Source organism: Aspergillus homomorphus (assembly GCF_003184865.1).
Source record: "Aspergillus homomorphus CBS 101889 unplaced genomic scaffold BO97scaffold_27, whole genome shotgun sequence".
NCBI classification, from domain to species: domain Eukaryota; kingdom Fungi; phylum Ascomycota; class Eurotiomycetes; order Eurotiales; family Aspergillaceae; genus Aspergillus; species Aspergillus homomorphus.
The window spans coordinates 215161-239814 of record NW_020291913.1 but is presented as its reverse complement, the minus strand read 5'-3'; the positions used below and the strand labels follow the sequence as shown (position 1 = coordinate 239814).

Genomic DNA, 24654 nt, shown 5'->3' with positions numbered 1-24654 from the left:
CAGCGCAACTCCCCGAGAACAACAACAACAACAACAAACACCACCATTTGCTGACAAATCAGTCTCCAGCTGGACGATTTTCACCAGCAACAAATAGCAAGGACTCGCCAAAATGCCCGAGGAAAAGGCCCGAGAGAGTCAGAACGGCTTACCGTCCGCCTGGATTGTCACCAAGCGATCATTGGCCCATCAGGACTTCGATACCGTTAGCGTGGTATAGATCTGCTGTGTATCGGACCCAAGGATCTGGAGACATTGCCCAGCACGGAGGGACATCCAGCCACAATTCCCCGACCGTCAGTCCTATATAGCTCGCGCTCAGTCGATTGATCGCAGCCTGGACTCAGCTCCGATTGCCAGTCCTACCGGCATATATGAACCAAGTAGTAACCAACCCCGCAAGAATCATGACCAACTTCAACATCCAGATCATCTCCGACACTGTGTGTCCGGTAAGTCTACCTCAGACCTTCAGTCCTAGTGACAGATCACCACGCACTCCACGCCCTCTTTATTTTTCTCGTATGAAATCAAGAAAGGTTAACTAACAAGCCAATAAAAGTGGTGCTACGTCGGCTACCGCCGCCTCAGCCGGGCCATCGCACTGCACAAAACCACCCACCCAACCGACACCTTCACGCTCAGCTGGCACGCCTTCTACCTGCACCCGGAGGGACCGGGCTACCCGGGCCTGGACAAGCGGGAGGCCTTCCACAAGAAGTTCGGCGCCCAGCGCGCATCCGCCATCATCGACCGCCTGACCTCCGTTGGGAAGACTGAGGACATCGACTTCAGCTTCGGCGGACGCACCGGCAACACCCGCGACTCACACCGCCTGCTGTGGTGGGCCGGTCAGAAGGAGAAAGCCGAGGCCAGTGGAAGCAGCGGCAGCGCTGACAAGGGTCTGGTCGGCGGGTTGCAGACCCGCGTCGTGGAGAAGCTGTTCCGCGCCTATTTCGAGGATGAGAAAAATCTTACCGACCCTGCCGTATTGACGGAGGCTGCCGTGGACGCTGGCATGGACAAGACCGCCGTCGAGAAGTTCCTGGCATCCGAGGACGGCGGGAAGGAGGTCGATGTCGAGGCCTATGTGGCTCAGCGCCAATTGGTCACGGGGGTGCCGTACTTCATGATCAACGGGGAGTACGCAGTGCCCGGGGCTGATGAGCCGGAGACTTTCTTGGAGGTTTTTGGCAAGGTGAAGGGGGCTTGAACTGTTTGGAGACGGGAAGTCTGCATGCTGGAGTTATGCTTAATGGAATCTTTAATACTAGATAGATGATTCATTCGACCAAGTCTGGGGTATGCTGAAGATAAGCAAGGCTATCCCATTTATGATTCATAAGAAGCAAAGTAGTCTCACAAATAGCTATCTCGTGACCTGGTCACACCCTCTAAGGCACCACCTGTGGCGACTAACGTAGCAAGAAATAAAGGTCCGCTCAAACGCCAGAACAATGCAAGCAAACAACTACAGAAGTACAAGGAGCAAAGGTCGACGGATCCTTTCCAGAGCAAAGCGGGCGCAAACCAACCCCAGAAACCATTCCCAGCAGAATACACGATTGAGAGAAGTGAGATGTATGGTGCGTCAGCCCAGCGACCACGAGAAGATAAACACCGCAACACCGGGGCACAGAAGAGAAGACAGAAACCGAGCCCAGAGAGTATCATTATCATGACAATCGTTCTAGATCGTCGAAAGTGTAGCAGGCGTTAGTGGGTCATCACGGCGAATATCTGGGATCTGACGGGCAGAGGGGAGATATTGAAGAATAAAAGGACATAGTCAGATGCGGGTCAATTCTAGTAGACGCTAGACTGCTGCAGTTTGAAGTCGGGGATGTAATCGAACCAGTCTGTCGTCGGGTTGTAACGGTAGGCCTTAAATTCCACTCCGTATGGTTTGGGCTCCAACATATAGAGCATGCCCAGAGGAACATCCAAGGAAGCGACTTCGTCACGTTTCAGCCCACGGAAATAGGCCAGAAGGACACGCGCCACGGATCGGTGGGTGACCAGCAGGATATGGTCAGTCGTCCGCTCCATCTCAATGATAACAGCACGGAGACGGTTGATCACGTCCATATAACCTTCACCACCAGGTCCGGGGTATCGGTAGAAGAGCTTGTTCTTGCGACGAGCCGAGTATTCCTCGGGAAACTTCTCGCGAATCTCGTCGTAGGTCATGCCTTCCATCTCTCCGGCGTAGAGCTCGTCCAGCATTTTCATCTGCTTCACGTCGTAGTCGTCTTCGTTGAAGTAGTCGACAGTCTGAATCGAGCGTTGCATCATCGAGGACCAGACGCAGTAGTTACGAAGGCGGTCACCAGGGATGTAGGACGGGTTGGGGGGAGTGCTGTCGCCAGCGCGGGGCGGCAGGTGTCGGAGCATTTCCTTTTGTCTCTGGATAAGCTCCCACTGTTGCCGCTGATGGTCGATGAATCGAGCCAATGCCTTGGCATATCGGTGGCCGTTCTCGCTAAGCTCCGAATCACCGCCAATGCGACCCAGCTGGTTATCCTTACTCTCGCCGTGTCTGGTGATCCAAATCTGACGAGGGGAAAGGTTGAAGTTGAGAAGGTAGTAGACAACCTGTGAGGAGAGGAAGCCATGCGTTTGGTGGGCCACAACTTTGCGTCCGACATCAATCATCTGGATGAAGGCCATGTTGTTCTTCTCTTCGTACTCGCCTAGAGGAACGTAAGACTTCTCATACAGAGCGACACGCTGTTTGAAATCTGCCAACGCCTTGACAGGATCCTGATCCTTGTAATCAGGTCCAGAAAGTTTCAGGCGCATATTGGCCTCCAGAAGCTCTTGATCAACACAGCTGCTCTCGAGGAAAAGAATGTTCAGTTCCGTGCCGGCACGCTTGCGAATATGATCGACGATCGTCTTCCGGCGCTCCATGGTACTGTTCGTTGCATCCAGAATACCAACACTACCACCCTGCTCAAGAATGTACTCCAACAGCTCGTCGAGTGTGTCTAAGGCCACCTGTTCTCTGAGTTTCACGGCGAGTTGGTTCTTAGGGTCAAAGAAATTGGCGGACTGGTCGATGGGCTCCGGAGACGCTTCGCGCATGGCCTCCTGATCCTCAAGACCTGCATTGGCCGGAGGCACGATCGTGCTTTGTGAGGGGTCTTCCTCCTTGCCATTGACAAGGATCTTGGTCGGACACGCGGGCGGTGGAAGCTTGTTCTCGAGTTCGGGAGGCGACGACACTGCATTGTCTTGGGGTGCGGCCGAGGACGCGCCATCAGGGCGGGGAATATCCTTATGAGATGGCTGGTTCGAGGTACCAACGCTAACACTAAGACGTCGTACAGAGTCGACAAGCTCACTGTGGATGACGCTGGCTCGATGGCTGGGACGACGTCCTGCAACAGATGGCGATTTCCCGGCGGCTACACGACGACGATTTCCGACATTGAAAATCTCAGTGTCATGCTGGAGCCAATTCAGGTACCGCGCCAATTTCTTGGTGACATAACTCTTGCCCCGGGCGGGGAGGCCGACCATAATAATGACCAGCTTAGATCCAACATCGCGCTGGGCGATTCGTCCGTCGGGAGAGACCTTCGACTTGGTGAGACCGGGAATGTCGAGTGTGGTTGCACGCACGCGACCGGGGAGGGTTGGGGTTGATGAGTTGGCAGGACTAATGATGGCAGTCAGTTAGGTTGGGATATGTCCTCAAATTTCGGCCATATCCGACCGCGGGATGCGATCGAACGATATGAAGCCCAGAATCGAAGAGCATATCAGATCAAAGCCCAGGCTCAGAGATCCGATTGATGATCGCTGCAATTTGGGGGGAAGCAAGGGTGACAACCATCCAGCTGCCGGTACGAAATAACCCGACATCAGAACGGATTGCCGATCATTCCCCAAGCTGCGGCAAAAATCTAGAATGCTCTGTCGGGCAGAATCGACTCAATCGAGACTCTAGGGCAACATGTGCAGAGAGACCAGCCAACGAGCAGACGAAAAGAAAGAAGATACATACAATTGTGGAGACGAGGGTGCGGTAGAAATCGGAGTGTCTGTTAGGGCGAACCCGACACCATCCTTGGAGGCTTGGGATCCCTTGTGAGCATCGGAAGAATGCACTTCATTCCCTAGCGCTCGTCCGACCAGCGACTTCGCCGGCGGCATAAGATTCGCCTCTTTCCCGGCTCCCGACTGCGACGGACTGCCACTAGATTTCCCCTCGCGTTGGTGTTCGGGGATTGAGGCGCAGGTCATGATGGCCGAACGCGCAATATCTGTGTGTTGAGACATCCCCGCAAGTGGCGCAGGGACGCAGCCTGATTTATAAGAGAGAAGAACGATGAGAATAAGGTGTCAAAGTGGGGGAAGAGAAAGCTTTTCTTGAGAGTTAAGGGGGAAACACGCGCGACTCTCCGGTGAATGGTTGAGAAGTCAGTGCAGTGAGAGAAGAACAATACAATAGTTTCTCTCTCTCTTTTCCTCTTTTTCTCTGTCTTGTGAAGGGAAAGGGAAGTGGAAGGGAAGAAAAATAAGGGAAGTTGCGCTGTGGTGGTGGGCGGATGAGTCAAGAAGAGAGAACGAAGAAGGGCCGCACAACGTCACTGTTTGCAACTTCTGTCTGTTCTTGTCTGTCCTCGTCCGCGGAACTCTCAATGAACAACAGCAGCAACAACAACAACAATAACACAACACTCTGCGATCACCAGACTCTCAATGTCTTATACAATACAACCACGCGGTCAATTGCACGATCTCAAAAGATCCCTCAGATAAAAATGGGGCGAAAGAGATAACCAGGCAACGTGCAATCAAAGAAAGAGCTTTGACAACCAATGGGGGTGGGATGCGAAGCAAGGCTTCCTTGATCCGAACCTTCCGAGCCTCCAAAAATAAGTGAAGGGAAGCTGTCCCAAGCAATGGTAGGTGAAGGTTAACGCACGAGTTTAATTGATTTGATACAAGGATAAGTACCACCGGGATGGAACAGCAATACATATAAGCCCCAACCCTCGGAGCTGATGAAGTCACTTGGGGTCGCTTAGTCCTATCGGTGGATCGGCCGAGGGATCTGCTAGACTGCTTGCTTGCTTTACCCACGACTCCCCAATGATCATAGATGATGTCAAAGCCTATCCTCGTCTCCATTCAATGGTCCGCAGCATCCCGATATAAATACTCTTGCTTTGGCACCCTCGGATGCATAATTCCGATCCAGGGCAACTTATCCAGACTGCCCAGAAGAACCAGAATGCTTGGCCCAGCAAGGGTGAGAGAGGGACTCATCATATTCATCATCATCATCATCATCATCATCATCACGGGTCAAACCCTCAACGCTGCAGCACGAGCCCCGCGGCTGAGATGCCCAGGCTAGCCAAGAATCTCACCACAGCTTGCTTTGTAGCAGTTCTGTATCAGTTCAGCCACCTGATGGTCATGACTCCGTCTGGATCAATAATAGACTCTGCTCGGCATAAAGGCGGGAGAACAAGGCAGAACCCCTTTAGGTGGGATCGGATCGTTTGCCGCAAAGAGCCAAACCAGCAGCCAAATCCCAACAGAATGAATGTTTTCTTTTGCTTTTGCTTTTGCTTTTTGCCAGTGAGTGTGGCTTCGTGCTTCATGCTTTTGTCAAATGAGCCAACATGTCGCATCGCAAATTGAGTCAAGGCTCAATACTCGGTCAGGCCAAGGTCAGACAAGGCTTGGATTGTCGCACCATCACGTTGTTTGCCAACTACGCTAGATGCAGCTCCCCGAAGTAGACATGATTCTAATCCAGCTGGGGTGGAATCCGAGACCGTGGCTGGCATCCATCGACGGCGTCTGTCAATCAGCAGCAGTAAGGGGTGAACGTGGACCAATGACTTCCTGGCCCCTGCAGTTTAGGGTCATACAACCGATGCTCAGAAGTTTTGTAGAGTCGTACCAACTGACTATAAGAGATCTAGACCTTGCCTAATCTACAAGCTACAAGTCTTTGAATAGATACTTCCATACCCCACCGAACCACGCTCGGTCCTTTTCCCATGCCTTCACAATCATGTCTCTGCCCAAACGGACCAGATCTTCCAGCTGTTCCGGGGTTCCCCAGCCAGCAATCATGGGTCCAAATGCGACGAAATGAACACCGGCATGGATCAGGGCCCGGAAGGCAACTGTCTCGTCTGGGATCTGGTATGCCTCTACAAAGCCTTGAATGATCCACAGCCCAGCATCGATGTCCCTGAAATGCTTCAACATGTACAGTTCGGCGAGCATCTGGCCCAGATCCAACGCTCTAGTGCCGAAATGACAGAGCTCCCAGTCAACAATGAAGAGGGAGGTCTGGGATGTCAAATCCAGCGCTGATTTGGGGACCAACACGCTGCTTCCATTAGCCTTCTAGTCTCCGATGGCTAGTCTCATAAATTGGGGGAATGATGACTTACTTCCCGGACCAAAAGTCGCCATGGATAATTCCATACCCAATCTCATCCTTCTTATCCAGTTCCGCTACTGCTGCTTGTCGGACCTTTTCAAACACCTCGCGGGAGTCAGCGAGTATAGCAGGAAACTGCTCGGTTCTTCCCACGATATTATCGTAGTTGACGGCGAGCTTAAGATTGCGCATGGCGTGATTCTTTTCCAGCTCCGCGACCACGCTCGCCTGGCCCTGCTCGTCAGTCCATTGATGGAAATCCAGCAGCCAGGTACCCAGGGCCTTTCCAATTGAAATGGCCCATTCTTGAGAGATAGTGTCCGATGCAGCCGAGGAGATGCAGAATGTTTTCAGGTCCAGGGAGTCGGGTAGATCCTCAATAATGGCCGTGTTTGTGTCAGGATTAAAGACGAAGAGACGAGGGGCTTTGACTGTAATGTTCCGACTTCCGGGCTGTTCTTCTAAAGTCGATACGCTGGAGAGGCCATTGAGGGCCTTCAGGCTGGCTTCTTCGAAGAGCTATGGCGATCAGCTTCAACCAATCTGAGGACTGACAGGGAAGGGAAGGGTTACACAGCGCTCAGCAGTGAGCTTAAAGTTCCGATTCGAGGCTACATATTCCTCGGAATGCTTGATGATAACAGATTCCGTGCCATCGTCGAGGGGCTGCGATAGCAGTCCGCGGAAGACGAAGTTGGCGGATCCTCCGCTCAAGCGCGTGAGGGACGAGCATGCATACGGCGTGTGCTCTAAATCGCGGGCGATGTCTATCGCCAAGCTATCGTCTGGCTTCGGATCCATACTCAGGTCCTTGGGATACTGTCGAGTGGCAGTCATAGCCAAGTGCTCCTGATCCGGGATATTGTGGAATGAATGAAGAGTTTTAAATGACTGCTATCGGGGCTGATTGTACTTTGAATTGCTGTAGACGGAGCGGGGGTGGGGCTGGCGGAGTCCAGGAATGGTCTGGCGTTTATTGGTGGCTGGAGACAATCAACCCTAAATACTCTATCGGTCTTGTTTGATCGGTGTTGCAGAGGGCAGTAGAACTAGTGTCAGCCAAGATAAGATCGATGGTCCTCGAGTCCTTGTTGCCATTACAAATACGCGGTGAGTCTTCCTTTGAGTCACCTCCCCCCATGCATGTTGTAGAAGCTTGGCAGCTTTCCCCCCGCAGAAACAAATCAGCATTTTCTTGGCGATGACTCGAAAGTCAGACGCATGACAGCAGTCTCGGAGTCGGAGTCATCAGTCCTGGAAAGCTTAATCTGTACGGTCCGATTTGGACGGGGTCCAGGTTCTTGGTTCCTTGATCTGGGATCCGTCGCAGTGGGATTACTGCTTTGTGTCCGAAGCTTGTAGGTGAATGATGCCGATGCATTCAAGTCAGAAGCTATGTAGACTTGTCAGTGTTTTGATCTATGTGGTCAGCATTTGACCCTATGGTTAGTAATCGCATGCATTTCCATCTCCTCAGCCACCAACTCAACTCTCTCCAACCTCATTTCCCTCGTAATCTATCTCAGCTCTATCCTCATCTTACAGCATCCAAAGCTACAAGCCCATCTTGATTCTACACTCATTTCAGAAAGTCCGCAGTCTAAGCTATAGTAATAGCAATGAACTCGAACGCCCCCATCAAAACACGCTTCCTCATCCTCTCCGACACGCACAACATCAACCTCCCATCAGACTCCACCACCAACCACCGTGCAGACGTAGCCATCCACTGCGGCGACCTAACGCAAACCTCCATGCTCGACGAGATGCAAGCCTCCATCGCGCTTCTCCAGCAGATCGACGCGCCCCTGAAGCTCGTCATCGCCGGCAACCACGACTTCACGCTGGACACGCCATTCTTCCGAGACCTGCTCGAGAAGGACTACGCGCGGCTCGACCCGACGGCCATTGCCAAGTTCTACGGCGAGTACGGCGAGGCCCGCCAGCTGTTCGCCGCACCAGATGCCCAAGCCAGCGGGATCCGGCTGCTCGACGAAGGGACGCATCAGTTCACGCTGCAGAACGGCGCGGTGCTCACCGTCTACGCTAGCCCTTACACCCCAGCGCGGGGGAAGATGGGCTTCCAGTACGAGCGGTCTGAAGGCCATGCCTTCGACATTCCGCCGGGTGTCGACGTAGCCATGACCCACGGTCCTCCCGCGGGTGTCTTGGATTACACCGCGCACGGTCAGCGGGCGGGGTGTCCGGACCTGCTTGCGGCCGCTGCTCGTGCCCGGCCGCCCATGCACTGCTTTGGGCATATTCATGAGGGCTGGGGGGCGCGTTTGGTGACGTGGCGGGAGAAGGTCGGTGAGGACCCGTCGCATTCGGTGCTCATTGACGACGATCGGTCTGTGTTAATTGAGGATCTGTCTACCTTGAACCAAGGAGCCGAGGAGAAAGGGAAGATGGGTGAACAGAGCGGTGGGCTCAGTCGGACCAGCCATTGTGCTGACAATGAGCATCCGTTGAAACCCGGGTTGCAGACGCTATTTGTCAACGCCGCGATTGAGGGGCTGGGTGAGATTCGTGTGCAGCCGCCTTGGCTGGTTGATCTGGAACTTCTGAGGGTGGCATAGATTCGGGTCTGTAGGTCTCAGTCTTGTTAGATTGCGCGGTGTGGCCTTTTATATAGAGACATAAGATTGGATCAGGTGCTTGGAAGAGAAGCACTTGTCGAAGGCTAGAGGATACTTTCTGAGGTCGGAGAGGCATTAATCATCTGCTTCATACCAAATGGAATCCCGTGCGAGCAATGAAGCAACGTGGATATGATGGTTAAAGTGCGACTTGGACTCTGTATCCAAAACAAAACAAAGTCTAAAGCCGGTCCACCCACATAATTGCTTGCCAAAGGACCATCCAAGAGTATCCCAAACCAAAGCAGATCGAATGCCAAATCTCACAGGGTCTTTGTCTATACTCTATACGCATATTAATCTATAGCCGTAATGCATCATCTAAACGAATCGAATCGACCAGCCCACGTTTAGGACATACACCCCCATGAGCCAAGAAACCTAACCACCAGACCCTCACCAGCAACCTCAAACCTTCAACTCCTACCCATCCCCAAAGTCAGCGCACCCAAACCCCGAAAAGCACAACAGACAAAGAACTCAGCATACCATATCAAACCACCCGCCGCCCGCAAACTGCGACGGGCTCGCCCCCAGACACCTGAACCCCATCCTCTCGTAGAACGGGACCAGATACTCATGCGCGATGAGGACCACCCTCTCCGCGTCGGCTATGTCCTCACTCCTGACCCACTGAATGTACTCCGACATCAGGGCCCTCCCGACACCACCACCCTGGTACTCCGGCACAACGGCCAAAGAATGCACGGCCAGGTTTGAGCCCGCCGGCTCGTGGCCGATGGGCTCCTTGGTGTTGGGGTCGATGGCGACCTCGTGCGGGGCCATGGCGGGCCAGGACGTTGTGGGGGGCATGCGCATGGAGCCGTCGGTGATGCAGGGGGCGGTGGTGCGGATGGCGATGACGTGGGCGATTAGCTGAGGAATGGAAGAAGGGTTGGGCTGTATGAAGAGGCCGAGGCTCAGCTTGGGGCATTTGGTGAGGCGGTAGATGAACTGGGCATGGGTGGGTTAGTACTATGGGGTTTCGAAGGGGGCGGAGAGAATGCCATTGAGACTTCAGATGGTAGAAAGGAGGCACACTTTCTCCCGGGAGCAGCGCTCTTGCTCGGGGAATGCAGACTCAACAGTCACGCAGCTGTCCAGGTCTGCGATGGTGAGAGGGCGAGTGAAAGCACTGAGGCCGGCGAGGGCGGGGAGAGAGGCGATGTGTGTGTCAGTGGAAGCCATGGCTGCGAGTCTTTGATGATAGTTTGAGTGGGCTCTGTGGATCATGATTGACACGAGGACTCTGAGAGATTTTATATGCTATGCTTTTTGCGAAGCAGTACTGTGTAGTATGAAGTGTGAACTGAGTCATAAGTTCTCTCTGGTAGATACTGTGTATAGCCTGGAGTAGTCATAGTGTTTCGCTGGGCGGGGTCCACTTAGTTAGACAACTCCCGCGCCTTACTGCGCCTTAGAGCTTGAGTACGAGGAGGAGAGACTAGAGAGACCGGACAAGCCCCCCTTAGATGCCTATTGATTTGACTTTGGTGCCATGGGTTAAGACTATCAGGAGCTCTACCTGCACCTTATCCAACCGTCTCCATTCAGGCCTACAACGACATCTTCTTCGAATCGTCGGGTCACCCTTACCTTCATAATCAAATATGTCTACGAGTGGCGTGACTGAGTACACCAAGACCATCCAGAGAACATGGACTAGGAAAAGACTGCACATCTCCATAGATCTGGCTGGAGAACAAGGCAACATCATCAACACCTACACAACCTCAGACCGAATCGATGGAACCGCAGCCATCGCAGCCGATGAGGATGTAGACTTCGACGTCACATTCGAAGGTAAGAAGCCATGACGATGAATCCATCGAAAAGTCAATTGAAATAGCCACAGGTATCTATCGGGTATACAACGAACGAACCGGCCCTCCCCATACCGATCGTCGAGTTGGCGCTTCCAAAACGTTCCTCAAACTGCGACATCCTCTCTCGACCAATGCATACCCCACTTCACGGCGGTTTCAGAAGGGCGAGAAGTTTATCTTTCCCTTCAGCTTCGTCGTTCCAGACCACATGGACGCTCCTTTCTGCATGTTCAACTCGGACGAAACCCACATACAGCTCCCACCAACTCTTAAAGGCGGCAAACTCACCGGTGCCGACGGATCCCTCAGTGATGACTTCACTCCGACTGTATGCGAGGTCGTCTATGCCATACAAGTCCGCGTAGTGCAGACTACCACCAATAGGACGTTGAAAACGCAGTCACAACATGTGCGGCTGATCCCCCCAACGCCAAGCACATGAATTCGTGTTTGAGGGGTGGTGATATCAAGAACAGTGTGGCGTATCACGAGGTGAATCCTGGTATACTCGAGCAAAATCCGGGTCGGCTTAACCTGACCGCATCTCGACCGCAAGCGATCCGGCTGCTTGTGCCTGCGAACGTGATCCCGAATAATGCTTGCTCGGTTACGGCGCAATTGCAATATGTTCCCGTCAGGCACGAATATCCGCCACGTCTGAAATCCCTTCGTACCAAGCTTGAAGTGTCAACCACCTACACTTGCAATTCTGGAATCCAGGTGGATTGTCTTTCCACAACGGACACTGTCCGCTTTGCGAAATCCATACCATTATCCTCGCTTTGTGTGGACTCGGTGCAATGGCAATGGACTGCGCTGGATCAGAAGCATGTTTGCGCCAAGAATGATGTCGATCATTTGGAGCATACCGAAGAAGCTGAAAAGTGTTATACAGCCTATGTTACCATTCCAATCACACTCCCATAAAACAGAGTCTTTGTGCCAACATTCGCCTCTTGCCTCGTCAGTCGGGACTACACCCTGAAACTGTCGGTCTCTTGCGCGTCTCCAAGCGCATCGCTGTTGCCTGCGTCAGTCCAGCTTGATGTTCCGCTCGAGATAGTTCCAATGAAGCACTAAGACAGGATTCGACACATGCATTGGCATAATAAGCGGTATTGTGGTGGAGGTAGGTTGCAGTCGTTACGGGCGGAGAGCGTTCCTGGTCGCCTTACAGCACCAAGTGCACCGATTTGTACATATACGTCAACCATTGTGTCACGACCAAGAAACAATCATCATCTAGCTTCAATCTTTGACCTTGCTCGTGTAGGTGAAAGTTGTCCAGACGAGACAAACCTCCCTCCCTGTCAGCATTGGCGATTTGGTCAATGTGTTGACGGCGGAATTCAGCAATCCACTCCGGATTGTCGAATATCGTCTGATTCCATGAGTCTTCGCAGTCATAAACCAGTCGTCTCGACTCCTGCTGTAGCATCTCATCGGTAGGAATGATCCCTTGTTCCATCTGCTGCCGAGTATACCTAGTCAGGTGAAAAACCAGTACTTCGATCATATTGTTCCACGGCCCAGTATAGGCCGATTCCTCGAGGGGCTCCAATTGGCTGTGGACATTAAGGATATGATCAGCAACACTGGACTCGCTCGCCTCTAATCGTGAACAAATCTGTTTCACATGATCGTAATGGTGGAAATTGGTAGCGGAGAACGGTACGAGAACCCTTGAGTCTGAACCGATGTGATACGGTGGCAGCGAGTTCACGACGAGTTTGGCAATCTCTGAAGGAAAGTCATGGTCTCCTCGCCAGTCGTCCATAGTAGATCCGCTGCGGAAGTGATTACCGAGGTGGTCAATTCGCTCTTCCCAGGACGAAAGCCTCAAGTCGCAGAAACCGCAGCGAGACGTAACCGGGGGACCCTGAACTTTCCAATCATCGATGGGTGGTAGGGTCTCGAGACGATGCGTTCGTCGCAGATGCTGCACCAGATGGTCCTTGCGACGAAAAGTGCGTGTCCCACTGATGCAAGATTGATATTTGTGCCCATCAAGATGTTCTGGCGTCGGGTCCAGTGCATTGCAAAACGCGCAATGCTCTTTTCCAGTGGACGAGGACACGACCGTCCCGCCTTGGAGCGCACAGACCCATTCTTCCAGATTCAAATGTAGAGACTTCTCGTGTCGAGCCAGTCATACTTGGTCCGGAACTGATCACAGCAAAAGGTACAGCAGAACCGACGACCTTTCTCCGCGGGGTTCATTTTGGCACTTCTGCCCTTCCGCACACGTCCGGTCGTGCCTTTTTTGTGGGATCTTGGTCGCCCCTGCGACTTCTGGGAGGTTGCTGATCTGGTCGAAGTGGAGGAAGGCTGGGAAGAGACACTAAGAGCACTGCTTCGCGAGCTGGGTACTGATGCGGTGCGATGTCGGTATCCTCGAAAGGAGTTATGCACTTGACCCGGACTTCCTGTTCCCAGCCCACAAGCAGTTGTTTGATCAGTGGCGGCCGGGTACTTCTTCAGGGATTCCATGATTGCTGACAGCGAAGCCGGTTCGTCTTCTGGAGGTGACTCCTGCCATCGCTGCATGGGATCGGGGGCATTCTGTGGGTTTGGGATGAAGGTCGAGACGCCATTGAATCCTCTGCCCCCACCTCGCATGGCATACCGACTTCTCCGTCTGGGAAGCGCACGTGGTGCATTTGTGCTAAGCACGGATGGAGTGGTATCGATGGGCTGCTGTACCGGAACGCTGCCAGGGTCCTTGTTCGCGGCAGAGAGAACTGCATGGCCACCTAATAAGGCATGAGAGGGGTGAGATAGTAGGCAATCAGAATGATAGCTACGATTGTTTTCATTGAGCTCTTGGAGGCCCGTGGTCGGCCACAATGCGCTTTGTGTCTCCGGGGTAGCATAGCTCGACTGAACGGAACTCGATATGAAGCCTGTTAAACCCTGTTCATCGAGCAATTGCTGCGCTACGGTTATTTCGTTGTATGTAGAATCGCATGGTTCATCGACGCCTTGTTCGAAACCAGGGATGGGAAAGGCAGAAGCTGGGGCAATGGAGGAGCCTGGCGCATTTGAGCTTCCGTCTTCTTGGGGAGATATTAGCTTCCCACCAGGTTGAACAATTTCGACACCAGAAGAGACGTATCTACACAGATCTTCACCAAAGTCGAAATTGACGAACTCATGCCAACCCTGCCATGTGCCGCATGCGGCGGGTTGTTGCGTACTTCCCACCCTGCTGGTTTGCATCGCATCATCAATCTCCAAGTTTTGCATTGACTGTCGCATGATCCATCCCTGTTTTCTGCTTGCGGGGTTCTTTTAGTGGATTTTCTCGATGTAGTACATAAGTAAATGCCGTATTGGCATGAGTCAATTGGGATGACGGAGATAAGTAGATGATTAAAGCTGAATAGTCGCCCGATAACGTAATCGGTAAGCGAGTGGTCCATGTAGGCGAGTGGCCCAACTCCGTATTCCTTATAAAATAGTTATTATTCAAAGCTGAATATCTCAACAACTACAATACTTAAGAATATAAAACTTGAATATATGTTAGTTAAGTATATTCTCTATATATAGTATTATTTCTAAAGACTAGAAAATCATATTTCTTAAAACATTTAGAATTTATATCAAATTACAAAATATACTCAATATATATATATATATATATATATATATTTAGGTAATTAAGATATATATCAATATATCAGGTTTTCTCTAGGCTATACTAGATAATCATAATAATATTAAGCTTAATCCTAAGTTTTACAAGAAATTTATAAGAAATGGTTGAGATATTTAGCTTTTAATAATAGCTACTTTATATGGAATACGGAGCTGGGCCACTCGCCTACATGGACCACTCGCTTACCGATTACGTTAACCGGGAATGACTCAAATGGGTGGAGAACGGCTGCTGCGGATATTCCATCTCCGCCCCACGGCTCTTATATGGTTCGCCACACGAAAGACTAAACCCAAATCAATGCAACATCATTGGATCGGAACTTTTAGGTTTCAATAGCCGAGGCCCTAAATTATAATTGATAATATAAAACACAAATCGCAGTTTAGTTTCAACAGCAAGGCCTGCTGGCCCAATGGTAAGGCGCTTGACTACGAATCAAGAGATTGCAGGTTCGAGCCCTGCGTAGGTCATTATTTTTGTCTTTTAAGTCTCTGCCTCCTTAGGAGACCTCGGACATTCATACGCCCTGTTTCCTGAATTAACTGCTTCCAAAGGATGTGGTCGAAGACTGTCTATTTTTGGTCATGGGCTTTGGTGCTGCAAAGTCTGAGGCGAAGATATGCACCCAAGTCAGTCTTGTGCAAGTATATAAACGCCGCCCAGTGAGATGGGCCTCTATGTACATACCTGTTGGCAATGGGAAGATACAGCTACAGTGGGTAAGTGTGTGCCGGCTCCCTCAATATATTTCATTGGCGTGCGTAGCTGATAATTGAAACGGTACCCGACGGGTATATCGACGCGAAGCACCAGCTCTTTGGGTGTCTTTGGCCTTTTCCTGATAGACTCTCGCGGTGCTTCTGAATGCGCGGCAGGGGGGTGTCGGTAATGATGATTCTGGTTATTTTTACCTGCAGTTCGATTGCAACCCCGCGACTCTGTGTCAGGGTGGTGCTTCAGCTTGTTCGTGCAGCAACTTTCCTCGGCTTGCTGTATGGCAAGAGGGAGGGGCATACAGTGGCAGTTCGAGGTATGTTTCACCACAGCCGGGCTATGCCATGATAATATAAAACGAATTGCACACACCCAAGACAAGCCCGACATATATTCTACCCGGGGACCAAGAACCTGGAGCACTCTTGCCACATGCGAATCAGAATGGTTGTAGTTACCCACGACATTGCGACAAGCCACAACAGACCGATATCCCATAAAGTTCAGAATTGCATGGCAACAGACACCTCTACTGGCATTTCAGCCAACCTAGATAGAGGCTAATGAGGTTGGCCCGAGAAGGTGCGAGTACGACGGAAGGTCAAAAAGCAAAAAAGAATGACCTACGCAGGGCTCGAACCTGCAATCTCTTGATTCGTAGTCAAGCGCCTTACCATTGGGCCAGCAGGCCAGCTGTTATTAGGGTACGTGAAATTGTGTTATAAGTACCAAAAATTTACTGTACCGGTCAGATCCCAGCATAGCTGTCAGGTGAGGGTCAACATGATGCAGGCGTCCAGAGAGCACTGATCCTGTCAGCATACAAGAATCTAGTAGTAAACCAAATACTACGACGAGGACATTCGATTTATCTATTGGATGACGTCCTGCAGACGACGGAGGATCTGATGACCCTCCAAACTCTATCATCTAGGCGAGGGCAGTACATGGATGGGGGCCCGGGGAAGAGCGCGGCTTGCCTATCTCGAACCTAATCTCCCCGGTCACTACGTCACAAGGGGCATTACCTGGATACTCGCGTGGCTTCCGAGGTCAAGAGATTAGAGAAATCGTGGTTTCAGCACATTCAGAAATAGTAAAATGTAGCATGTTTCGAGGATGTTTAATCATGGAATCAGGGCCCCAGCCGCGCAATGACCGCGTAAACTGCCTCGGCTGTAGAAGAAGTAAGCAGGATAGGTATGTATGTACATCGATGGGTACGCTTGACTCTCACCCCATTGAAAGATTCCAGCGCCAATGGTGTTATAAATACCCCAGGACTAGAGCAGATTGCACTGCGCAGACTTCACAGTCAATGCTGCCTCCCAGTGATACGAGCCCGGCCCGTTGCACCACTCATCGCATCTAGGACAGGGACAGGAGTGCGAGGCCAGCCTGTGCTGGATCCCTCATCCTCGCCACACTGGATATGGTCTTGACAGGGCCAAAAAGACCAAAAAATGACCTACGCAGGGCTCGAACCTGCAATCTCTTGATTCGTAGTCAAGCGCCTTACCATTGGGCCAGCAGGCCTTGCTGTAATGACCTAACTTTAGAAACTAATAATTGATCAAAATAGTACAGAAAGATAAAGTTTTCATAAGAAATTGTTATGGGGAATATATACATACTTAGAAGATTAAACCCTTCTTTATCACACCTCCAACGAGGAATTGCTGCTACGTATTCTGATTAGTATAAATAAAAGTGGGTCTTCAGCATTATTCTATAACCAATCAGCCCCGCCAGCCTATGAAGGCAGTATTCCATGCCCGGCTGCGGCGCCTTAAAGGGTGAGCTTGCTGAGATAACTCGGAGCAGGAGTCCAATTCGCCCTCAGAACTAACATAGAAGGGTAAGAGGAGGTACTCTTCAAGGAGCTTAAGCAGCTGGTCCCAATCTCTTTGCTCATGAGCCTCAACCAGTGGATTGTACCTGCTTTGCAGCGAATCAGGGATATTCGGGCAAGTGAACCAATCCATGACCCATGGAAAAGTGATTATGACCATCTCGAGATATCTCGGGTCTGGCTGGCAAGCAGCATGCTTTGCAGCATCACGGGCAAGGTCCAAAGGCCGCAAAGCCTCGAAGTTGGCGTCATTGTCTAGTGCTAGTCTCAACAGCTCCAGGCGATCTGGGCTGGAACTGATATATGCGAACGCGACGTCGGGGTATACGAGTCTCGCTCCCCGGGATAGTATCAACATACGAACGACAGGGTCGAGAAGGCCCCCTGTCCGGTCTCGGCCATAGCACAATATAAGGTTTAACAGGGGCAAATGCCCGTCCGACACATAGGGATCTTCCCGAAACTGAAGCTCTAGGTCAATGTCAGGGTGGCCCAACAATACTGGCACCATGTCCAACTGGTCATAGATCAAAGCAGCTGGCAGCAAGCTCCAACCGCCCAGAGAGCGGACGTTTGGATCCAGACCGAGCGAAATATACCTCGCAACAAGATGCAAATGGCCTCTCCCGACCGCCCGCGAGATGAAGTGTCGTAAAGGTAAACTACCTTCTTGCGGATCAGGGTAGGGAAAATCTTGAAGATAAATTTCTTCAGGGGCGGGAGGGAGCTCGAGTAGCTCTTTATACAACTTTAACCTCACCCTCACCAGTGCGGATTGAATGGCCTTTCTCGAATAAAGCATCGACCGAAGCATCGACCGTAGAAACTTGCAAGTCTGGCTGAAGCTTACAAGGGTCCTGTTGTCCATATGCTGCGCAAACTCGAGGTAAATCTCCGGAGGTAGTAAGCCCTTATCATGGGAACAAGATTGCATGCTGACCACACCCTCAGACGGAAAGTTGAAGCAGCCTCTGCAGCCATTATAATAAATTCCCTTCAGTCGCTCCATCTCTTCTCTATCCTCAGGAGCAACATGGTTCAGGATGGAAGCACTAGCCATTTTGGAGTTGATGCTTGAAGCAACCTATCTAAGACTTTCCAGGCTAAGAGTACTGCTCCTGACCGTGACTGTGATTTCTGATGCTTCTGGTGATTTATATATGAGTTGATCTATCCCTGTTCCCTGGGCGTAGGGAAAGATGTCACTCTTTCAGCAAGCAAAGCCATTGTCCACGAAAGACATTGTTGTTTCTTTGTCATTGCGTTGTGAGTCGAGGGGGATAGTGACAGCACTTAAAAGTAGTCCATGTCTTTATTCCGGAACAGGGAAAACGGATGTGTACACGGGCACGCAATGGTCTTTATGCACAGTACTCCGTACCTCGCACCTAATTAGAACATGTTAGTTGGAGTCAATGCACACATCAGCAAGGAGACCCGTCTTTGGCAATTGGGGTTTCATAGAACAAATATGAAAAACAAACTCCCGACATTGCTCCCAGATCTTTTGTCTTCGCCCGAACCCATTGTACTATTCTTTGTGGTCCATCCTTGTTCCCTAAATAACACACCCACTGATATTCTATCCTTCTTTGCATTGGCAGCCCGCCTTTGAGGCAAGCCTTATCTTCGTTCCCTGGAAGCCATGCGAGAAGAACCACGATCTCAATATATCGAGCTCACTGAGAACTCCAGCACCTTAGTCTTTCACGAGCACAGTACTGAATTACGGTGGCATCTTTTAGGGCCAGGCTCAGGTATGACTTCAGAGGACTAATGGTCACCTGGGCTCGAGAGGTATATTGTTGGCCATATTCATTAAGTATGTACAAACGACTAACAGCATGATTACGCCTCATTTATTCCGAAACCTTTTGACTTCGTACTGCTCAGATCAAGAGATAACCAGTACCGCCGTGATAAATGCAACAACCCCAGAAGCAGCCACAATGGGCGCCTTGCTGCGCCATCCTGCTGATCCGGACTTCGTAGTTGTCGCAGCTGCCCCCGTTGTCGTGCTGCTCCCTTTTCCACTACCCCCCGTTGTCGTGCTGCTCGCTTTTCCACTACCCCCAGTGACTGTAGCTGCCATTGCCGTGACAGGGTGCTCGACCGAGAGCAGTGTCCAGGTAAAAGTGCTACTGATGGGGGTAGAGATGACACCGCCGGTGTTTGATAGCGTTTCGGTTCCGTTCGCAGGCAGATGGCCCGGCTTGTAGAACTGGGTGACATTACCAGCTGATGGAGCACCGAAGCCCAGCGTGCCCGCACAGTCATAATTCTCCAGAAAGGTCCCGCACATATCCCAATCACGAGCGATGACAGCACTGTACAATTCATCCGCACCCAAAAGCGCCGGCTGGGTATTAGGACATACGTCCCAGATCCTATGACTGTCAGAAAACACCTTGGTGATTGGGGAGAGAGGAATAGCCCACGAGGAGAGGAGAGCACTTTTCGAACAGCAAAGACATGCCCGTCCGTAGTCAGCAATGTCACGAGCGCTGCTCAGTTGGTCGAGATTCGTCATATTATTCGCGCATTCCGTCGCTTGGTCCACGATCGACAACTCTCGATCATAGAGCTTGCCTAAGTTGCATGAACATCCACCGGGGGCGTTATCGGGAGGCGGCCAAAATGGCAGTTGGGTCTTGTTCACGGAGGGGCAGAGGTCGAACAAGGTTTGGACTGTTTCTTGGTACTCGCACGAGTAGACCTATCAAATTTCGCATCGTCTTCAGTTGAGACCATATGCGCGGATTAGATTGTGATCTGATGGCAGCATACCTGATTCCAGCAAGCCGAAGCAGCGCAATCAACTTCCCGGCTCGTCTTCACACACCCGCACACATTAATACAATCGATGCCTAGGTTCGGACATTTGCTCTGCATGCAAGAAGCATTCCCTCCACAGGAATTGTAGCACTCCTCCGAGCCCCCAGCACAATTCTCGTTCACGCACCGAGCGTAATAGTCGTCCGCCTCACTGTAGCATGATTCGAGAGCCGAGGGAGCGGCGCAATTAGAAGATTCAAAATATCCAACTTGCTTCGTCACCGCTGCCGGAATCAAAGTCGCGGCGATTGCGAGCCAAGCTCCCACCGAGAACGCCATAATGTTACCGTGATAAAGATAAGAGTCCAAATCTCATCCTGAGAGGGACATTGTGGGTTTTATCTCTTTTCTCCAACTTCAACCGGCCATGCCGGACCTTTTGCGGAGATTGATCGGGCCAACACTCAGGGTCTAAGACAAGGGACCGGCTGGGGTGAAGGGGTAGCCACTTCGAACGACGGTTCCTCTTGGCGCAGGACTTGGCATGCCTTTCACGGCTATCAGCGGAGAGGTTCATAAAAGAGAAAAAGAGGCCAAGGAAGACGCCTGACTCGCTAGAGTGATTTAGCTGCCCGGATACGAGGCCCTCCTGGAGAAACATGGCGCTTGGCGGGCCCTGACCCCCAGCGAGATCGGATCGCGCTGCTAACCACGGGTTGACGGAGGCTGATCGGAATGAATCATCAGGCTGCAGTTGCGGAGGTGTCGCGCTGGCGCTTGTCCGTTGGCGGATGCCTATTGGGAGCGGAAATTGCTTGTTCCAGTGTATCTATGCACCACACCAGCTCGCAGTGGTCGACTGAACTTCCCACTTGGTGTTAGCGGGTGGCGGTCATCGGATCACTCGAGATTGACCGAGGCACTGTTTGCTATGCACAACTCCGGAAGGTCGAATATCACACACTAGTAGTAATTTTGTCGTACCACAACATGAGGCGGGAACAGCGGGACTTTGTTGTGCACTAGAAATGAGCAGGATGGAAACAGGAAGCATATAGCCCCGACTCCACAACCACAGCCTGGATTGGTAAGTAGAGTTGTTTCATCTCAAGGCTACGAGTGTATGTTGACTGCCACCCCCGACTATCCTTTGGGACTGCACAGAGCGCTCGTCTTGACTACACGAGTTGGTCTCCAGTAAGTTGCCATGGCGTGGGATGGAGAGGTCACAGATGACATTCTACCTGAGCAAGGATCAGAAATCAAACATAAAAATGTTTGAGGTAACGTCTTTGTCGTTGGTCAGATGGCGCTACAGCCTCTTATAAATGTGACAGCGAGCAGACGTAGCCTTGGCAGCTGCAGGACAGAATTCAGTCGTTGCGCGTTGACCGACACACCGCAGGTCTGGGGAAACTTGACGGCCAGAAGATGAGCCGAGCAAGTTAATATGAGAACAGACGGACCGACATCAACGAGCCGAAGAGCAGTAGGAATACGAGGGACTGACTTCGAAGCGCACAGCGGTATTTCGGTCAACCCGCGCATGATGCATTTCAGCTGAATCCGGGGGAGGCCTGATGAATGAAGCCAGTCAGTCAGCCTCGTGTTGAAGAGGCTTAATAGAAATAGATCGGATTTAGTGCCTTCCACCGCCGCCTTTTTGCCCCTTTTGCCCCAGCAACAAACAACCTCTTCTCTAATTGTATGACTTTCTATAACCTTTCCTTCCTTTGGTTGATCAAATAGAATTTATGATGATGTCTTCATCACCTGGCCTTGACAGACTTGACCAAATCACCATGGCAAGGCATATTCGCCGCCCGTATTCCCGATACTTGTCTTTCTTCAACAAAGCCATCATGACGAAGACTAGCTAATGAGCAGCGCGCCCCCCCGGAGTCTGACCACAGGGCTGAAAACAAAAGTTTCCCCAATCTAAATAAGTGGCAGCTGAGCTGAACGCCAATGCTGACGAATGGACTCTGATATTGAGAGCACGCCTGTCAGATGCCTCGAACCAATATATAAGCACTATTCCCGGTCGTGATGAATCTCCTTAGTCCCTATAATGGGGGCCCTCTAGCCCATGGAACACATTTCTTATTGCGTATTACTCCCATTAACATATATACAATGACACGTCTCGAGCGCAGCTCCTACAAGCGGCTGATAGTCTGCTGCGATGGTCCGTAGCCACCCAACACCGGTCGTTGCTATAGCTGCTTTTCACTAATAATCCCCGTAGGCACCTGGCAGGACTCGACAGCCGATTCCGCCGACCCGCCGTCGAATGTAACCCGGTTGAGTCGGACTCTCAGTCAAACTGCGATCGTCGAAGAGAATGGTGTTCGGAAAGAAGTCCCACAGATTGTGTATTACCAGAAAGGAGTTGGCACGGGCCTAGGAGACAAGTACATGGGTGGTAAGCAATTGGCCTCTCTTTCCGCCCATTTCCTCGACCCATCTACTTAGTACCTAGTATGATATTCCGCCGCTAACGAGGTGGATTCCTAGGGGTCACCGGCCTAGGCGTGAGCGCCAACGTCCGAGCGGCGTACGGCTTCCTAACCGACAACTACACCGAAGGCGACGAGATCTTCTTCTTCGGGTTCTCACGGGGCGCATATACAGCGCGCGCGATTGCCGGGCTCGTCTGTCGATGGGGGCTGTTAACCCACCGGGGCATGGACAACTTCACCAACGTGTACGACGACTTCTACGAGAAGCAAATCCCCATCTACACGCCGGAGGAACGACGCCGTCTAGGCTTCCGCGAAGAACTTCCACCCTTCACCGTCAAGATCATCGGAGTGTGGGACACAGTGGGCTTTCAAAAGGCCTGGCTCGGAAAGGACCTGGGCGAGCGCCTGGAACTGCGGAATACCTACCTCCTTCCGAATGTCAAATATGCCTTCCACGCCCTGGCGCTGGATGAAGAGCGCACCGCCTACTCCCCGATTCTCTGGCATGTTCCGCAGCCGAACCCCGGCCAGGAACTTCTCCAAGTATGGTTCTCCGGCGTGCACACCGATGTAGGCGGCGGAGGCAAGGACCCTCACCTGGCGAACATCTCCCTGGCGTGGATGATCGCCCAGTGTATGAAGGACGGCCAGCTCAGCTTTGACATCGACGAGTACCTCTTTGACGTCCCCCCGCGGATGGTGGAGAGCGATCTCACTCCGTGGGCCACCAGCCAAGGGAAAACCGACACGGCAAGTCTGGTCCGCACATTGGAGGGTGTTCTTGGTGGTACCTCGCATCGGACGCCGCTTGAATACAACCCCAAGGGCGAGGAAGGTCACTTTACTGGGGAGTTCATCCACGAGTCGATCAATGACCGCAAGTTGCGCGCTTGGAGCTGGCCTTGTGCTCCGTTGATGGGCAAGCGGGATAACGGTTCTTGGGCTTTGGCTGATTCGAAGACTATTTGGGAGGTTCGCGCCCTGGAAAGAGAAAGGTATATGAAGGGCAGAATCCGCACCATTCATGTCGAGGAGGTGGACTAAGCTATTTTGTTTTGATGCATGAAGTGTGGCAAAGATCGAAGCAGATGATATGGAGGTATTTTGGCGTCAATTTTGAGGGCGCGGGGTCCCCGTTCCAGGAATTTTGCTATTATATCGATTTGGATGCTGTTTGTACCAATCCTAAGATAAATTGTTATATATGAGTTTTGATGTAAGAATCGGAGTGCACAAATAACAGAAAATGGCACAGAGAGCTTAGAGGCCTTTATAGGAGTCTGCAAAGTGGCAATGTCGAACTTGTATTCTTCGCTCAACACAAATGTATTATAGTTGGGGACTGATATCGAGGACATCTCTGGCACGAGGTATAGCGAAGCCAGTGTCTCAAGGACAGACATATTTGATTGATATGAGATTACTAGTGTTGATAGCCACATCATGAGTAAGAACTTGTTCAACCGAGGAGCAGTCGAAGAAAGTAGTTTGGTCGCACACTCGGAAGAACATCAAGTTGATCGTGCCGTTCATAATTAGCAGGCAGACGAGCCAGCGGCAGGCCATTAATAAGTATTTCGCCAGTCAAGAGGTTGTAGTGCACAAGTAATCCCCGATCACTCTAGACCTGCTTTGTGGTGTAGCTGAAAAGCCAGCTTTCAGATCGCTCAGCCACAGTAGACCAGCCAGATCCTGCATGGTATGTCGTCCCGACTTGCCCGATAGCCGTGTCCAACGCCGCACTTTTGAGATGCAAAATGCTTTCCGCTAGTATGGGAAAGGCAGCGGTAAGACATTACTTTCTAACACCGATACATGATTAGGAGCAGAATATCAGTAGCGCTTATAACTAGATCCTTTCCTGTCATGAATCACCATGCAGCATTATATAAATACCGACGCGTCGATAGAACTGTCCAACAGTCGGTCGAGGAAGCCCTCAGCGTCAAAAATCTCTACACAGATCAAGCTAAGATGCACATAGCGTGCACTTGAAGTGTTGCGATGCTTGTCATCTCTCGCACAGGTTGCTTTTTCCTGGACAAGCTTGACCCAGCTGAGTGCGATACCGCGAAGCTGCCTCAGGTGTTGCAGACAACATCTCTTGTATGCTAAGAGACTGTGTTAGAGACAGTATTCTCAGTGTCAGGCGGATGAGTGTGTTGAGTCCCTGTGCTAACTCCCAGTTACCTTTGATCCTGTCTGCAGTCTCCCTGATCTGTTCTAGCAAATTTCCAGCTAAGTGATCATTGTTAAATATACGGTGCCCTGCCCTCAGAGCATATTTACGAGTAGAAGGGC

The 24654-nt window shown here is 51.4% G+C and overlaps 11 protein-coding genes and 3 non-coding genes across 14 annotated transcripts; 6 read left to right on the top strand and 8 right to left on the bottom strand.

Annotated features, from left to right (window-relative positions):
* Nucleotides 1–407: 407 nt before the first annotated feature.
* BO97DRAFT_348698 (DsbA family oxidoreductase) lies at nt 408–1213 on the top strand (the record flags this gene model as incomplete). The annotated part of the gene is made up of 2 exons (XM_025691897.1): nt 408–452; nt 563–1213. The coding sequence occupies 2 exons, from the start codon at nt 408–410 to the stop codon at nt 1211–1213; spliced, it is 696 nt and encodes a 231-aa protein (XP_025549891.1).
* A 98-nt stretch (nt 1214–1311) lies between these two features.
* On the bottom strand, nt 1312–4497 carry BO97DRAFT_118286 (6-phosphofructo-2-kinase PFK26). The gene is made up of 2 exons (XM_025689960.1): nt 4013–4497; nt 1312–3664 (listed from the first exon to the last, which is right to left on the bottom strand). The coding sequence occupies exons 1-2, from the start codon at nt 4285–4287 to the stop codon at nt 1807–1809; spliced, it is 2133 nt and encodes a 710-aa protein (XP_025549890.1). The 5' UTR covers nt 4288–4497; the 3' UTR covers nt 1312–1806.
* A 1470-nt stretch (nt 4498–5967) lies between these two features.
* On the bottom strand, nt 5968–7219 carry BO97DRAFT_348672 (uncharacterized protein; the record flags this gene model as incomplete). Its single annotated transcript, XM_025691895.1, has 3 exons — nt 5968–6364; nt 6429–6937; nt 6992–7219. The coding sequence occupies 3 exons, from the start codon at nt 7217–7219 to the stop codon at nt 5968–5970; spliced, it is 1134 nt and encodes a 377-aa protein (XP_025549889.1).
* A 532-nt stretch (nt 7220–7751) lies between these two features.
* Nucleotides 7752–9451, top strand: BO97DRAFT_118187 (Metallo-dependent phosphatase). The gene is made up of 2 exons (XM_025689959.1): nt 7752–7863; nt 8036–9451. The coding sequence occupies exon 2, from the start codon at nt 8038–8040 to the stop codon at nt 8995–8997; it is 960 nt and encodes a 319-aa protein (XP_025549888.1). The 5' UTR covers nt 7752–7863; nt 8036–8037; the 3' UTR covers nt 8998–9451.
* An 86-nt stretch (nt 9452–9537) lies between these two features.
* On the bottom strand, nt 9538–10245 carry BO97DRAFT_348771 (GNAT family N-acetyltransferase; the record flags this gene model as incomplete). Its single annotated transcript, XM_025691899.1, has 2 exons — nt 9538–10011; nt 10099–10245. The coding sequence occupies 2 exons, from the start codon at nt 10243–10245 to the stop codon at nt 9538–9540; spliced, it is 621 nt and encodes a 206-aa protein (XP_025549887.1).
* A 251-nt stretch (nt 10246–10496) lies between these two features.
* Nucleotides 10497–11690, top strand: BO97DRAFT_118177 (uncharacterized protein). Its single transcript, XM_025689958.1, has 2 exons — nt 10497–10860; nt 10913–11690. Exons 1-2 carry the CDS (start codon nt 10668–10670, stop codon nt 11323–11325), a joined length of 606 nt encoding a protein of 201 aa, XP_025549886.1. The 5' UTR covers nt 10497–10667; the 3' UTR covers nt 11326–11690.
* On the bottom strand, nt 11655–14052 carry BO97DRAFT_435846 (uncharacterized protein; the record flags this gene model as incomplete). The annotated part of the gene is made up of 5 exons (XM_025697755.1): nt 11655–11779; nt 12183–12971; nt 13016–13577; nt 13824–13929; nt 14045–14052. 5 exons carry the CDS (start codon nt 14050–14052, stop codon nt 11655–11657), a joined length of 1590 nt encoding a protein of 529 aa, XP_025549885.1.
* A 592-nt stretch (nt 14053–14644) lies between these two features.
* On the top strand, nt 14645–15825 carry BO97DRAFT_415771 (uncharacterized protein; the record flags this gene model as incomplete). Its single annotated transcript, XM_025696410.1, has 6 exons — nt 14645–14647; nt 14697–14813; nt 14929–15009; nt 15102–15266; nt 15423–15577; nt 15639–15825. The coding sequence occupies 6 exons, from the start codon at nt 14645–14647 to the stop codon at nt 15823–15825; spliced, it is 708 nt and encodes a 235-aa protein (XP_025549884.1).
* On the top strand, nt 14946–15017 carry BO97DRAFT_t188. The gene has a single exon. It is a non-coding gene; the product is annotated as a tRNA-Arg (tRNA).
* A 55-nt stretch (nt 15826–15880) lies between the features above and the next one.
* BO97DRAFT_t187 lies at nt 15881–15952 on the bottom strand. The gene has a single exon. It is a non-coding gene; the product is annotated as a tRNA-Arg (tRNA).
* A 624-nt stretch (nt 15953–16576) lies between these two features.
* On the bottom strand, nt 16577–18173 carry BO97DRAFT_455191 (uncharacterized protein; the record flags this gene model as incomplete). Its single annotated transcript, XM_025699135.1, has 3 exons — nt 16577–16687; nt 16734–16823; nt 17112–18173. 3 exons carry the CDS (start codon nt 18171–18173, stop codon nt 16577–16579), a joined length of 1263 nt encoding a protein of 420 aa, XP_025549883.1.
* On the bottom strand, nt 16726–16797 carry BO97DRAFT_t186. The gene has a single exon. It is a non-coding gene; the product is annotated as a tRNA-Arg (tRNA).
* A 744-nt stretch (nt 18174–18917) lies between the features above and the next one.
* Nucleotides 18918–20632, bottom strand: BO97DRAFT_479076 (uncharacterized protein). Its single transcript, XM_025700670.1, has 3 exons — nt 19901–20632; nt 19552–19829; nt 18918–19500 (listed from the first exon to the last, which is right to left on the bottom strand). The coding sequence occupies exons 1-3, from the start codon at nt 20225–20227 to the stop codon at nt 19008–19010; spliced, it is 1098 nt and encodes a 365-aa protein (XP_025549882.1). The 5' UTR covers nt 20228–20632; the 3' UTR covers nt 18918–19007.
* A 941-nt stretch (nt 20633–21573) lies between these two features.
* Nucleotides 21574–23537, top strand: BO97DRAFT_406727 (T6SS phospholipase effector Tle1-like catalytic domain-containing protein). The gene is made up of 3 exons (XM_025695473.1): nt 21574–22076; nt 22137–22313; nt 22406–23537. The coding sequence occupies exons 1-3, from the start codon at nt 22025–22027 to the stop codon at nt 23395–23397; spliced, it is 1221 nt and encodes a 406-aa protein (XP_025549881.1). The 5' UTR covers nt 21574–22024; the 3' UTR covers nt 23398–23537.
* The last annotated feature ends 1117 nt before the right edge of the window (nt 23538–24654 follow it).

Excerpts from the sequence above, each read along its gene's own strand:
- BO97DRAFT_118286 (XM_025689960.1), bottom strand. The coding sequence starts at position 4,287 with ATGTCTCAACACACAGATATTGCGCGTTCGGCCATCATGACCTGCGCC. Across the intron at positions 3,665-4,012 it reads GCACCCTCGTCTCCACAATT|TCCTGCCAACTCATCAACCC; the intron begins GTATGTATCTTC and ends TGCCATCATTAG.
- BO97DRAFT_118187 (XM_025689959.1), top strand. The coding sequence starts at position 8,038 with ATGAACTCGAACGCCCCCATCAAAACACGCTTCCTCATCCTCTCCGAC.
- BO97DRAFT_118177 (XM_025689958.1), top strand. The coding sequence starts at position 10,668 with ATGTCTACGAGTGGCGTGACTGAGTACACCAAGACCATCCAGAGAACA. Across the intron at positions 10,861-10,912 it reads CTTCGACGTCACATTCGAAG|GTATCTATCGGGTATACAAC; the intron begins GTAAGAAGCCAT and ends AAATAGCCACAG.
- BO97DRAFT_479076 (XM_025700670.1), bottom strand. The coding sequence starts at position 20,227 with ATGGCGTTCTCGGTGGGAGCTTGGCTCGCAATCGCCGCGACTTTGATT. Across the intron at positions 19,830-19,900 it reads CTTCGGCTTGCTGGAATCAG|GTCTACTCGTGCGAGTACCA; the intron begins GTATGCTGCCAT and ends GAAATTTGATAG. Across the intron at positions 19,501-19,551 it reads AAAAGTGCTCTCCTCTCCTC|GATCTGGGACGTATGTCCTA; the intron begins GTGGGCTATTCC and ends TGACAGTCATAG.
- BO97DRAFT_406727 (XM_025695473.1), top strand. The coding sequence starts at position 22,025 with ATGACACGTCTCGAGCGCAGCTCCTACAAGCGGCTGATAGTCTGCTGC. Across the intron at positions 22,077-22,136 it reads GCTGATAGTCTGCTGCGATG|GCACCTGGCAGGACTCGACA; the intron begins GTCCGTAGCCAC and ends TAATCCCCGTAG. Across the intron at positions 22,314-22,405 it reads AGGAGACAAGTACATGGGTG|GGGTCACCGGCCTAGGCGTG; the intron begins GTAAGCAATTGG and ends GTGGATTCCTAG.